General features: G+C 38.6%; 1 protein-coding gene across 3 annotated transcripts; it reads right to left on the reverse strand.

Moving 5' to 3' along the window:
* Positions 1 to 10,882: 10,882 nt before the first annotated feature.
* Positions 10,883 to 14,313, reverse strand: LOC145012864 (putative receptor-like protein kinase At5g18500). Of its 3 annotated transcripts, none has more exons than XM_078971663.1 (5): positions 14,142 to 14,313; positions 12,421 to 13,345; positions 12,103 to 12,324; positions 11,558 to 12,025; positions 10,883 to 11,344 (listed from the first exon to the last, which is right to left on the reverse strand). In XM_078971663.1, exons 1-5 carry the CDS (start codon positions 14,294 to 14,296, stop codon positions 11,096 to 11,098), a joined length of 2,019 nt encoding a protein of 672 aa, XP_078827789.1. In that variant the 5' UTR covers positions 14,297 to 14,313; the 3' UTR covers positions 10,883 to 11,095. The 3 variants fall into 3 exon arrangements, with proteins under 3 accessions (XP_078827789.1, XP_078827792.1, XP_078827791.1); XM_078971666.1 differs by having other exon boundaries at positions 12,421 to 13,374; positions 14,142 to 14,312; XM_078971665.1 differs by having other exon boundaries at positions 12,421 to 13,603; positions 14,142 to 14,312.
* Positions 14,314 to 14,848: the final 535 nt, after the last annotated feature.

Below are 14,848 nucleotides of genomic sequence, written 5' to 3' on the forward strand. Positions count from 1 at the left end.
GTTGGGATGAGGTTGGACACCGGATCATGGGGAGCACTGAGGTACTGCTCAAGACTACCAGGCTGATTCAGCAGGTGCGCGACCGACTGCAAGTCGCGCAGAGCCGTCAAAAAAGTTATGCTGATCGATGGTGATCAGATCTTGAGTTCCAGGTGGGGGACTTTGTGCTACTGAATGTGTCACCCTGGAAGGGGATCATCAGGTTTCGGAAGAGGGGTAAGCTGGGGCCTCAATTTATAGGCCCATTCAGTATCACGAACCGGTTGGGCAAGGTGGAATATCGCTTGGATCTTCCAGAGGATCTTAGCCAAATTCACAACACCTTCCATGTGTCTCAGCTTCAGATGTGTGTCACCGACGAGTCCACAGTCATTTCATTGGACGATATTTAGGTGGATGAGAGCCTGAACTACATCGAGAGGCATGTTTCCATCTTAGACCTGAAGACCAAGGTTCTTTAGAACAAGGAATTGAAGTTAGTAAAGGTGCAATGACAGCACCGCAGGGGCTCCGAGTGGACCTGGGAGCTGGAGGATGAGATGCGAGAACACTACCCAGACTTGTTTGGATCAGCAGACTTCGAGGATGAAGTCTAGTTCAAGTGGGGGAGACTTGTAACACCTGTTCCAGGTATTACTTAACTTATTTAAAATCCAAGGTTTTGATGTATGGACTCGGCGAGTTGGGAGTCCAAATCGTCGAGTAGAGGGCATTTGAGGGTGCGGGATCTACACCCTACTCAACGAGTCGGAAGGCTGACTCGATGAGTAGGCGCTGTAATGATAAAACCCTAATTTTAGGGTTTTCACCCCAGATAATCTCCTTATGAGCCTTGAGGCTGACCTCCCATCAGCCTCTAAACCCTAAGAACGTCTGTGCTAACCCTAATCCCCATTCTCATCCATTTTGTGAGCTAGTGTGACCTTGGAAGCTTAAGAAAAAGGAGACAGTGAGAAGATCCAGCAAACCAAGCACCCATCCTTGAGCTTAATCATCTTGTGGACTACTGTAATTCTTCAAGACACGATTTTTATCATAGTTTATGGCTAGATCTTGAGTTTACTCTTCATTTCCTACCCTTCTCGTTGAACGCATGCATGGGATTCATAAATTTTGCAACATTATGAATCTCCAGAGCAAAATGGTCCCAAGGTGGGCTAGATCTGGCCTTTGGTCGAGTAAGGACACCATGCAAGGGTTTTAGGGCATATTTCCTTTTTTTGGTCATTTAGACCTGGTGACATGCATTGGACGTGCATGTCCATAAAGCCTCCATCTTTGGAATGTTTTGAGGACTAGAAGCTTTTCTAGAACGGAGGGAATTCAGTTCCCTAGAGTTTTGGACCATATGGAAAAGCTTTGGAGCTTTCCAACCTTTGTTAGGGGCCTTAGAGCAATTGGAACAATTCTAGAAGGTAAATTTGGAAACCTTATCCTTCTAGGCACCTTAGGGCTTCAGATCTAAGCCTTAGAGTCCCCAAATTCGGTGTAACATCGCAACAATCAAATAGGAAGGGGGACTCGACGAGTTGCTTTAGGAACTCGACGAGTCGGATCGGGTCGCCCCGTTTTTCTGAATATTAAGTGAACTCATCGAGTTAATGAAAAGACTTAGCGAGTTGCCTAGGATTTGATCAAGTTGTATGGACTCGGTAGGAACTCGACGAGTAGCTAGATGCACTTGACGAGTTGAGGTCAACATGGATTGTTAACTTTGACTATTGAATTTGTCTTTGGCCAAGGTTGCCAGGGTTGACCTTGAGGGTATTTTTGGGTTAATGACAAGTCTATGATGCTACATGCAGTTGAGTCGGGGAAACACGTGGGATATATCTGGTTCTAGCATTGTCAGTTTCACCATTCGAGAGAGGTGAGTCTTCTCACCATACCAATGGGTCTAAGGCACCAAGGTCGACCCATTCTATGTTATGTGGTACACTAGCTGTTGTAGAGATATGTGGTATGGTATTTAGCTTTATGCTAAGTTGTATGCTAGTGATTGTATGTTGTTGCATGGAAGACCCGGGGGGAGCCCCTGGCAATTCGTCGTAAGACCATGTGGGGTAGCCCGTGGTGTTCCCAGGTAAAGACCATGTGGGGTAGCCCATGGCACAATGGTGTAAGACCTTGGGGGAGCCCACGACATCCTTACAGGGTTATGTATGCATGGCTTATGTGGTATATGTAGCGTTTTATAGCTAATATGGTATGTGTTATGTGGTTTGTGTGTGGGGTATGCTCTGGGGGACTCATTAAGCATTAGTTTACAAGTTGTGGATTTGTTTCAGGTACTTCAGACCCTAAGGGAAAGAGCAAGGCGTGAGGGCGCGGCGTGTACTCTCAGTCAGGCATTTTTATGGGATACTATCATGTTTGGAATAAAATTTGTACTTGACATGTGTTTTGAAAACAATTATATTTGGATTTCTTAATTTATGGAAATGTGGTTGATAATTCAAAAATGAAAATTTTCTTTGTAAAATTTGGGTCGTTACATTTGATTAACCATATTTTATGTTTCTATGGATAATTGTATTGGATTAAAGTGTCCAAGATGATAACTAAATTGGTATATACCTGAACCGAAAGCAAAATCCTTTTTGGGTTGCACTAATAACTAGTAATTAGGTAATATGACTTTTGGAGAGAGAGATTGATTTACTGATTTACTATATGACTAATAAATAGAATTAAATGATTTGGTAATATATTATGTGATTAATATATAAATTAGCAATGGTATTACTTAATTAAGAATTAATCAGAAATTAATTAGAATTAATTTTGGGATTAATTGGATTAATTAAAGGTGCAAGGACTTAAGATGTAATTGTTTAAAAGTTGAACACAGGAAGGCTTCCAGAACCTTCCATAGGTAGATGGTTTTGGAAGAGCCTAATTAGGCTTTCTAGAAGCATCCTGAAGATAAGGATACTAGATAATTTCTTGAATTTGAAATATTATTATTTTATTCAAGATTAAGGTTTCTAGGGTTTTCCTATGAGCCATAAATAGGGCCTTTGGGTGCCTCATTTTCGTCCAATCCTATTTCCAAGAGAATAGACGATTCTCTCCCCCTTCTCCTCTCTCTGCAAATCTTTTAATTTAGAGGGTTTGAGTACAAACGATTAGAGGCACTAAAATTTTGGTGCTTGCTCTCCAAGGATTTCAAGAAGGAACTTTGTTTGGTTAACTTCTATAATAATCAAAAGGTATGTAAACCCTAATTATTTATATACCTTGATTATTATAGGGATCCTTTAGGGGTTATTGATGTTCAATAGTTTATTGCTATCGATTAGAGAAACAACAGATTCTTTATTGGTTGCATGCGAACTTAAGGGTTAAGATTTTCGCTTGATATGTAATTTTATAACCTATAAGACCCTTCAAAATTATCATCTGATTAGTTTTATGCAATCAAATTAGGGTTTCATTTTGTACAAATTAATGAATCGGATTGTAACGTCCAAAAAATAAGACCATAAAGTTTCATTTTAATCAAATAGAAACAGTACTCCAAAACCTTATCCATACAGGTTTAACAAAATAAGTGTATCAGTATTATTTCAAATCAGAGTAAACTATAAAATGCGGAAACATGTGGTGCGTGCTTTGCAATCATTCATATCTCCCTTGTCTGAAAATCGTAGTACCGGAAACACAAACTAAAAACCGTAAGCACAAATCTTAGTGAGTTCCCCCAACATACCACATACCAAGCAAACATACTGCCGAGCATATCTGGGTGCTCGACCTACGATGTCGAGCATATCTGGGTGCTTGACTTGCCCTGCTAAGCATATCTGGGTGCTCGACCTACCATGCTAAGCATATCTGGGTGCTGGTCTCCCCTTCGGTCTATTTTAACCGGATACGGGGTCTATGTCACCCCTACCACTACCACATAATATCATTAGAAAATAATCACAAAAACCTCAACAAATGCTGGCATACCAGATAATTATCACAAATGCAATCATCTTACTATAAATATCAACTGGTGGGCCAACATTGGTGCCTTCGACCCACGAATACAGTAAAGGTAACTCACCTTAAACAACTGAATCCACGAATAAATCTCTGACTGCAAATCCGCTAAACTTCCCGCACTATCAATCATAATTAATCATTCCATTAATAACTGGGTCCCGAATCGCACTAAGAGTCCAATACAGGGTAAAGGACCTTTTAACCGTTTCTCCTAGTTTGGCCTTTAACCAAGGCCCAATCTAATGGACCCAAAAGCCTAAAATCTAAAATAATTATTCAAGCCCATTTATGACCCAATTTCCAAATTGGGTCAAATCCATTTCATGGGCCTTCTCCCAAAAGTGTGACAAAATCTCGATGGCCTGAACATGAAATTTTGATGGCCTAATAATATGAAACCCATCCCGCTAGCAACGAGAGCCTAACATGTCCCAAAACACATTTCAAGTCGTGACCAGTCCTTGGTCACATCATGAGGTCTCACTCAGTCAAACACCAAATCAACCTGACTCCGCTAAACCAACTCACTCAAGGAAAAGTCAACAAGATGACCTCACATCGTGCCAAGTCTGTCTCACGTCATGAGCCTCAAGCATCTCATCATAAATGGGACCAATACATTCCTTATGCTGTGAGGATATGTCAAATATATTTCTAGATGTCATAAAGTTTCAAACTTTATGGTTTCTATCCACTCAACAAGCTAAACAAGAAGAAATCTGGGACAAAAGCTTAGATCCATACTTATACAACCATAAAGTTAGGGGATTTATCACTTACAATGGTCCAGGATGAATGTAAAGTGATGTTGCTAATGAATCCTTGAAAGACACAACACAAGTCCACATTCTTCTTCTCCTTTTCTCCTTCTTCCAATCCAAGATAAGCTCCAAAACCTTCAAAGATCAAGTTAGGATGGGCTATAGGGTTTTTCTTAGGTGAAGAGGGGTTTGACGCTGATAAGAACCCTAGAATGGGGTTAGAGATGCTTAAATACGAAGGAAAACCTAAAATGACCATGGGCTTGGGCTGCAACGCTGCTCACGTCGTGAGCCCTTATCGCTCACGTCATGGGCTTGGTACTGGACAAGAATCTTCATGCAGCCACCTCACGTCATGAGCCTTCATGCTTCACATCGTGAGGTTCCTTTTTCCTCCAAAATACAACCTTTGACTCCTTGAACCCTAATCGATTCGCCCAGGAAAACGGGTGCTGCAACTCTCCCCCACTGAAATTAGATTTCATCCTCGAAATCACTCCTTACCATAACCCCGAGCATACATCGACGTTCCCAAGGATACCAGAACCATCCTTAGCAGAACTCTCCAAACCTAATAATGAATGAATCCTTAATCTCTTGCAGAATAACCATTTCTACCTTACTCTAAATCAAAAATATCAAATTGGTCTAACTCCCCGACAGACCCCACCATACTGAACCACTACCAAACCAATTCCACTTTGAGTTCCAGGTTAAAAAAAATACTTCCAACCCTTGATTAACTTGTCACTGCTACTGGGAACAAAATCACTGACCATTTATTAGTGTGGAACACTTTTACTTGACAGAAGACTCAAACAATTCTTCGAGTAGAAGACTCATCCCTGTAATGGTTAGACTCAGACAAGAGCTGCGCAGTAGGGTCGAATCAATTACTCTGAGATTATTTAATGCAAGTTGCAAGTGACTTAGCATATTCTCTGAATAACAAGAAACTCGGTGTACAAACCTCAATTCACAAATACTTCCTCGACTCATCTTAATGATAACAGTTCTCTGAACATAATGATCAACAAGAGACAAACTAGGAGACAAACCTTCTAGCGCTGAACAAGTCACTACTTTCTTTAATTTCCAAACCATCATACTGTTGGTACCATCCTGGAATCCCATACTTTCCTGACTTCCACACAGGCTGAATCGTCCAAAACACAATCACGAGAGCCTGATCTACCATCAAAACTGAAACCGTCCTATAACCCTAAACCCTTCAAACGACACCCTTGACATACAGATGTCTAATTTCATATCATACTGATATGAAGACCTTACACATGAACACTTGCGATTTCCAACGCGAGTCCCTACCAACACCAACTTGGTACATAACTCATAACCCGAGATCCTAGGTTCTACACTTGCATTCCACCCTAAATCTTCTGATTCACGACAACCCTTTACTAAACCTGGATACAAGATCCCTAGCCAACACTGACACTGCTAGTCTCACACTTGATCCATCGACCAGGTTCCTAAGAGTGCAAATAACAAGGCTACCCAACCTATAAACCCATATGCACCACACACTAACTACTCACTTAATCCTGATCGGCGTGTCCAAGGCATGAACTGATTCCCCCCTTTACGCTCATGACCACCACCAACGAGAGTCCACCTCAAACTGGTGAATGCTACAAGCCCATCGCAATATTACTAACCAACCATGGTTACTATCCATGGTCTTACCACACTCTATCCATCACAACCCTATGCACCCTGAGCACAACCCGTGTCCAATCAGGTGTTCAGGTCATGCTTCGAACCCTAAAGCCTTCATCAGAAAAGAACAGGCAACGAGGCACTAACACAACCCTCGATTTGGATCCATCCAGAAACCTGCTGTGCATAACAAGAATACGTCGACTAGCTGCTGGAAGTTCGCTGAAATCCCACTTACACAACCTCAATCCAAATGCCCACTTGGGTCGTCTTTCTTCCTAACCAAGATGCAAAGCTTTCCCCAGTTCCACACCCGATCCAACTCCTAGAAATTCTGATCGATTCTCCCCCACTTGGATTAGATGAAGCTCTCTCTCTCTCTCTCTCTCTCTCTCTCTTATCCCATCAATCCAATGGATTCCCAACACGACAATCCTCATTTAGCATGAACCGCCTATGACCTGCGCTTACCAAAACTAACATTCCATTACTAGCCTATCTCAATGATCCTCCAAGTCCTGAACTCTTGAAAAATACTCTTGAAATCTTAACCATTCTGATAATCCAAATCACCTCCCATGATACCACACCAATTCCTTAAGTTCTTATGTTGGGAAATAAAACCATAACCCTTGATCTGAACTGGCGAATCTTCACCCCAACTTCCATCCTCAAAAAATTACTGAATTCTAAACATCTAGAACTTGTGCGAACATAAAACTCCCCTAACATTTCCAATGACCAATCAACTCATGCACCGACACCACCATCTTCCTGCTACCACTCCTCTCCTTGCAATGGTAGTGTTGAACCCTAAAAGTTCTTCCATAGACGACTGATGATCCTACTAGATCAAGGATAAAACAACTGACCCTTATTTTAATAGAGAACTAACCCAATAAACCTAACCAAAGATCCTCCAAAAAATATCCCTGAATTGATCCCAACAAAACTCAGAACAACAACTAAACACGCTGAACCCCACTCAACAAGATATGACCCACTACTGATTTATTGAAGACTTTCGACATGCGGAATGGCATATGACAATCCTTGATAATATAATCCAAACAATAAAAGAAAATCAACCCGAGATATAACTTACTCAAACCCAGGCAAAATTCCAAAGCAATATCAACTCCTGATAACCCCCCTGAAGAAAACAAACGACACATAACCACAAAAGCATCTGAAGGAAATCTGACCTCTTCCTCTTGAGTTACCCTGACCATCATGAGGACGTGGTGCAAAACTCCTTTCCAATCCCAATGACAAGAACTAAGAATAGGATCCTCATTCCTGAAGGATTCTAGTGGCCCACAAGCCTCAGGCTCTAGAATAGCCCCCGATCACCCTGCCATAAACTCGGCTCAAAAGGCCCCAAGACGACCATCCAAAAGTTCCAAAATCCATTCCTTCATTCCGTGGATGAACCAAAGATCACCGACGTCCATTCCAAAATACTGCGAGTAATCTTTGATGAGATGACCACCCGCATGCGTGCATTGAGCGGCTCAGTATCCTCACCTGAGCCGGAACCAGAAGCTAAACCCCATTCCTAAGAGCTCAACACTATACCGAAAATAACATGCAAAAGATCTAAATAAACCCAAGAATCCTCATCTCCCAGGATTCGTAGATTCTCCAAGACTCTCCTCGATTCGAGTATGGATCCAGTGATTTCGGTGGTACGGGCCCAATACTACCTTCCTCACCTATCCACACTTTCCTAAAGAATCCTCCCGAATCCTCTAAGTCACCTTCTCAATCCATGCACCAAACACTCGATGACCAACGCAACGAAGCCAATGAAGCAATCCCTAGGGTTTCATACGTTCCCGACCTCACCTTGTCATCAGCTGCTGAAAAACTCTCAATAATGTCAGCTAACCACTTCATGAATACAATCACATGTGGCAGAGCTTAGATAATCCTTCAAGTGAAAGATGCATCCCTACAATAGTTGGACTCAGACAAGAGCTGTACAGTAGGGTCAAATCCGTCACTCTGAGATTATCTAACCTATGCCACATGTGACATAACATATTTAGTTAATAGTTAACTCACATCATCATGAGTCCCACAAAGCACATAACAAGTAACATTCGTACAGTAACACTCCAACTCACAACCAAACGAAGAACATCCCAATCTAACTTCCTACCAAGAAGATTCCAAATCTGGCGTAACAGCCTACCCCTTTAGGCTACAAGGAATCACATATCCTTCCAATCCATCCATTCGCTTGAAATCCATACTTACATCCTTTATCAAGACAAGGTTCCCGACACTAAATCTCTTCCTAGGTTTTCCTAAGGCAATCTCCACACCACTCTCCAACATCAGTTGCAGAAGGAACTCCCGCTAACTTCCTCTAGCTAGTTCACAAATACTATTACATATTACTTAAAACTATATAATTCTTCGAATGAGAGGTCTCACACTACAACTGTTAGGACTCAAATAAAAGTGCGCAATAGCGTTAAAACCTAACCTTATAAAATTATTTAGTTCCCATAATATGTAACTTAGCATATTCTCTTACTAGTTAACTGGAGTTAGTAAGAACTTCTTAAGCACAAAACAAGCAACATTCAAGCATCAAGTAATGTGAACCAAGCATAATCTAATCAGGCCATCCTATCACCGACCAATCAGTACTCGCATGCAAGTCTACAAGCTCATACAGTAGGCATATAATGGCATGTTTCCTAGCATTCTATCATGTAATCCTAAGCAGATACTTATCCCTAATCTAGCATGTGATTCATAGATTCACAATTCAAAGCATACCATAAAGATGTATGAGTATTTTAGGAAAAATTACTTGAGCTCGGCTGATTGCATGCACCACACCTTTTATTGTCTTAGTAAACTCTTTTCTTAAAAATGTATTCCTTTTTGAAAACTTTACCAAATCTTCAGTTTGAGTTCAGACACACCCGAGAGTATGTCCGAATCCCTCAAACTAAGGCTTTGATACCAACTTGTAACGCCCCAAAAATAAGACCATAAAATTTCATTTTAATTAAATAGAAACAATGCTCCAAAACCTTATCAATATAAGTTTAACAAAATAAGTGTATCAATATTATTTGAACTTTTCAAAGGTTTATGACTTATGCTTGACTAAGTAGAAATTACAATATCTGCTATAATCATCAGTGAAAGTCACATAGAATCGATTAACATCCGTTGTGGATGATCTGAAGGGTCCACACACAATTGTGTGCATGAGATCCAAAAAACTTTCACCTCTTTCACAAGATCTAGTGAAAGGTGATTTTTTCATCTTTCCCAAAAGACATGATTTGCATTTATCATCTGACCTTAGGACAAATGATTTCAACACTCCATCATTTTGGAGTTAGGCGATGCATTTCTTGTTAATGTGTCCAAGACGAGAATGCCACAAGTATGCTTTGTATACACCACTAGACGAATCAATATTAAACACATTATTGTCTAAATTATCAACACACGTCACAGTTTTATACACACCATCACAAGGTAAATATTCAAATATAAAAACACCATTTTTATAAGCAGAAATAGAACCATTCAAATCATTAAATGGATATCTAAACCCTTGTCTGACCAATGCATGCAAGGAGATAATATTTCTTGTCATTTATGACGAGTAGCAATAATTTATTAAATCTAAACAAACGCGATCACTAAGCACTATATTATAAACTCCAATTTTTGTAATAGGAGAAGATCGCCTATTCCCCATGATCAAGTTCATTATACCGTGCTCCACCTCCTCACTTCTTCTTAGTCCTTGCAAATAAGAGGAAATGTGAAATCCACATCTTGTATGAAGGACCCAATAACGAGAAGATAATGAGTTATTAGATGAAATAGTGTATATGCCTGTAGAAGTTGGATTCACTTTGCCGTCTTTGATATCTTGCAGATACTTCGGACAGCTTCTTTTCTAATACCACTTGTCATTGGAGTAAAAACAAATAGCCTCTTTGGGATCAAAAGAGGATGGGTTATCTTTGTTTGATTCTATTTTATCAATGACTATTATGGTTGTTTATTTAACATGTCAACATAAAAAACATTGTTTATCTGTACACTCTATGTTATGAATTGATACTCTATCAGTATTGTGTTGTTATTTTCATAAAAGGATATTAAGGATATCAGTGTTAAAAGGATCTGGTTGCTTATCTAGAAACCAGTTTCTATATCTAATATGAAAAAGAGGCTAAAAGTCTATTATGACCCAATTGTCTTGAACCAGTATATATTTTGTTTTCATATGTTGCGGTTATACAAAAGTGAACCTGTTCTAATATGCATATGAAATTGGCATTGAAGGTGTCATGTGGCCTGATTATATGAATGTAAATCGGGCTCTTTTTCTCATAAAAAGACTCGGTTTAAAACCGGGTTCTATTATGGATTTCACATAGGACTCGCCAACATCAAACTCGGTTGCAAAATCATGTCCTTTAACCCTTTGAAGTCATTGAAATCATGATTCAATGAGAGTTTGATTGAATATACTTACAGGGTAGATGCATGATTATCAAATTCAGAATATAAAAACAATAAAGATGTTAACAAAGACTCGAATAACAAACACACCATGCACCATAAATCTTTCAAAAACAAAAAGATATTTCCCCATCAATCCTCATCTCATACTAGAGAGTCCTCAAATAGATACCAATACTATCAATATAAGCGCCAGCAAGGCCGTAAAATCCAGCAAAAGAACCACTATCAAATGATACCGAGAAAAGCTCACCTCTTTTTTTACCAAATGGCCCATGGGTTTTTTTGTTTGTCACAAATGATATTGACGTTATTACTCTGTAGCCAGGACAATATCCCGTTGAGAAATCAATTGTTCCGTTGATGGAATTTATTTCCTCGTTCCAATCAAATAATACCTATGTAAATAACCAATTATAGCAAAAGGGAGAAATTCAGAAAATGAAAAGAAGGTTATGTATGATCTATATATACATAGAATTGATGTAGTTTATTATTCATGATAAAAATATAAGATTATACGTGTCTCTTGAGAAACATGCATTTCCAAAAAAACAAATTAAATTTTTAAAATTAAATATGTGAACTTGCTTTAGTTATGAAACGTTTACCTCAGAAACGGTTCGTTGGCTATCCGGAATATAACCAATCCAATCATGACCAACCCTTTCAGAGGTGTGTGTTAAGCTTCTATATTGTGTAGTGAAGATGAGAGAGATTATGCTATCGTTGTGCTTAATGGTTATCTTCTTCAAATGTTGATTTTTCTCAAGTTGGAACGACCAAACATTTTGTGGACTTCCAGGGTTAGTTTTTCCCCATGTTCCAACCCTTATGATTTCCTCATTAGGTTTAACATATATACCAATGCTATCAATGTAATATCTAGCAACCCCATAAAACCCAAATAACGAGCCTTTGTCCCATGGTATAGAGAAAACAGTTTCTGTTGCTCGACCAAAAGGTCCATGGGTCCTTTTGTTCGTATGAAAGGATAGTGACGAAATTATTATAAAACCATCTTGAAAACCAGTGGTTCCATTAACGCCAATTATTTTCTCATCACCTTCCAATATTACCTAATTAATAAGCCACCACAAAGATTATGTTACAAAAAGACATACTTATTTGATTTGTGGAATTAAGATCAACTTACCTCGGAAACTCTTTCTCCACCGGCCAAACCACCACACTTGTCAGAATCGTGCAAAACACCTTCAGATTCACTAGTGAACATAAGAGAGTTTATTCCATCACCATGGTCAATAGTTATCTTCACAAGGTTATGGCCTTTCTCAAGTTCAAATGACCAATTATTTTGAGGATCTTCACTTCTTCTTCCCCAAGTTCCTACCCGAATGAATCCTTTGCTAGAATCCTAGCAACAAAGGAAATATATAATTATTTAAGGTCAAAAGTGGAAAATAGACGCTAAAATGACATTAATTTGAGAGTCGTTCTTATGAAAACTTACTTGAAGCTCCAATGCCTTATGAAGGTTTTGAACAATCCAGCCCATCGTTGGGCGTTCACTTCGATTTTCTCTCAAGCATTGATATGCAACCGTTGAGAACTGCTTTAACGAACCTACCTTCACTTTATTCATGAGATTGGGATCAATGATCTCTTCTAATCGGTTGTCTTCACAATACATTTTTGCCAACGAAGAAAGAGCGCGACGTTCATCTTGATATGTTTTAATAAGTGCCAACCTTCCACACAAGATTTCAAATAGCACTACGCCAAATGAATACACATCAGACTCCTTTGTTAGAATTCCCGTTCTTACATATTCTGGATCAACATAGCCGACAGTGCCACAAGCATTAGTGACAAGAAAAGTTAAATCAACATTTGAAGGGCCTATTTTTGACAATCCAAAATCTGAGATTTTCGCTTCCCAATTCTCATTTAAGAGAATGTTTGAACTCTTTATGTCCCGATGCAGGACCCTGTGTTGGTGTCCCACGTCATTATGAAGATAATTAAAGCCACATGCCGCACCAAGGCTTATTTGGAGACGTTGTGTCCAAGATAGGTTAGAGTCACTTAAATATTTGTCAAGGCTTCCATGTTTTGCATGCTCATACACGAGGATACTTTCTCCACCCTCGTAACAAAACCCAATAAGAGATATGAGATTTTTGTGTTTATAGCAGGAAAGCATCTGAATTTCCATAAAGAACTCTCGGTCCCCTTGTCCAAATGTTCGGTCCAACCTCTTTACAGCAACGGTGATAGGCTGTCCAGATAGGATGAGTTCGCCTAAGTAGACTTTCCCAAATCCACCACTTGCAATGAAATTATCATCGCCAAAATTATTGGTGGCCAATTTTATGTCTTCAAGTGGAATTTTTAAGTGTTGTACTCCTTCCATGAGAGACATTATATATGTATAACTGAAATGCAACTAAACTCTCTTGAACGTCTGTCAATTAAATAACAAATGGGAGCTTAAACACATGTTAAGCAGAATTCTTGAACCTCTGTCAGTTAAATAACAAATGGCCGGAGCTTAACGATATGTTAGTATACTAAAAAATTCGATAGGAATAGAGATACTAGAACATCCATTTCAATATGTAAAAATACAAATACTCTAATGTTGCGTAAGTTTGTTTATGGGGAACAGCAGATCCATTTAAGAGCATTCGCACCTGAAGTTGGTTTATAAACTAAATTAAGGGAATAAAATGGAATGGAATATCATAAGGACTCAGACTGAGAACACGAAGAAACATAATTCGATTTTCACTGCATACAATGTTCGATCCTCCCAAAGGAGTTCACTGTAGATTTTTTTTTTTTTTTTTTTTTTTTTTTTTTTTGTAAAAAAGCTTCCATGACTTCAAAGGTTACTCAGATTTTGGGTTGTAGATTATCGTATTAAACTATGAAAACGTTTTTGAACCAAAAGTCTAAGAGTATGGTTTCGTATATATGATTTCATTTAATAAAAGGTAAGTAAAGTAGCCGTGATATATAACTCCATAAAAATAGCTAAAACCCAAATTGTAGTGCCGTAATCATTTGAAGGCTTGGTACGTCAAATTTATGAAGTTGAGTTGCTCTAAAAAATAAAAATCAATTGCCATAAATTTTTTAAATATAAATTAAAAGTAGACCCGTTACTGAATTTCATCTGGTTCGCATTCAAAGCCTCATAGCAGTAGTAGAACACAAACAAAAACTAACCTGATCAGTTTTGGAGCTTTTGAGGGTGGTTGGTGGTGCTCTGAATTGATGAATGAAGCTGAAAAAGAAAAGAATGCTAATGGACATAAAGTTGTTAGGAAATAATATAATTGTATGTGGGTATTTTCCACTAAGAATATATTATTTGCTAGCATAACGTGATAGAAAATTGAAACAATGTAAATGAAGCTTTATGAGTTGTCTAATAATCAATAATGAACAAAAATCAAGTGTGTCTCCTCGCTTTATTTGTTGTTTCCTTTTAGTGTCAAAGTTAACATTGTCAAAGTTATATGCAAAATGCGTCATAATTAGTAGTAACCTAATTATAAAATATAAGAAAAACGATTATTAAGAGTGATATTAAAAACCGATTACTAACGGTGATTTTAAGAAGCCTTAGCCGTGGTTTTTTTCTTTTTAATCAGTCAGTTTTTGGTGCAGAAACACTTATACCTAACCCATTAAGTACATAAAACATGATAACATTAAATGTAGAAAAACAATTACATAACGACATCCACTTAAGTAGCAAAAGTATTATAATTCCATACATATATGTCAAAATAAGTACCAAAAGTGTTATAATGTTATGTTTTACAAAGTATAACAAAACCTAAACTACTTGGACATATCATTATATTCGTTCCCCTTGTTTTCTTCAATATCATCTTGGTTCCCTTCGTTTCCTCCTGTATAACTTGGTG

The sequence above is a fragment of the Lactuca saligna genome, chromosome 8 (genome assembly GCF_052625555.1).
Source record: "Lactuca saligna cultivar CGN05327 chromosome 8, ASM5262555v1, whole genome shotgun sequence".
NCBI lineage: Eukaryota > Viridiplantae > Streptophyta > Magnoliopsida > Asterales > Asteraceae > Lactuca > Lactuca saligna.

What these genes read in the sequence shown, in the direction of transcription:
- LOC145012864 (XM_078971663.1), bottom strand. Translation starts at nt 14,296, where the DNA reads ATGCTAGCAAATAATATATTCTTAGTGGAAAATACCCACATACAATTA. An exon ending in GTGGAGAAAGAGTTTCCGAG is followed by an intron (nt 12,026 to 12,102) that starts GTAAGTTGATCT and finishes CTTATTAATTAG; the next exon opens with GTAATATTGGAAGGTGATGA. An exon ending in GCCAACGAACCGTTTCTGAG is followed by an intron (nt 11,345 to 11,557) that starts GTAAACGTTTCA and finishes TTATTTACATAG; the next exon opens with GTATTATTTGATTGGAACGA.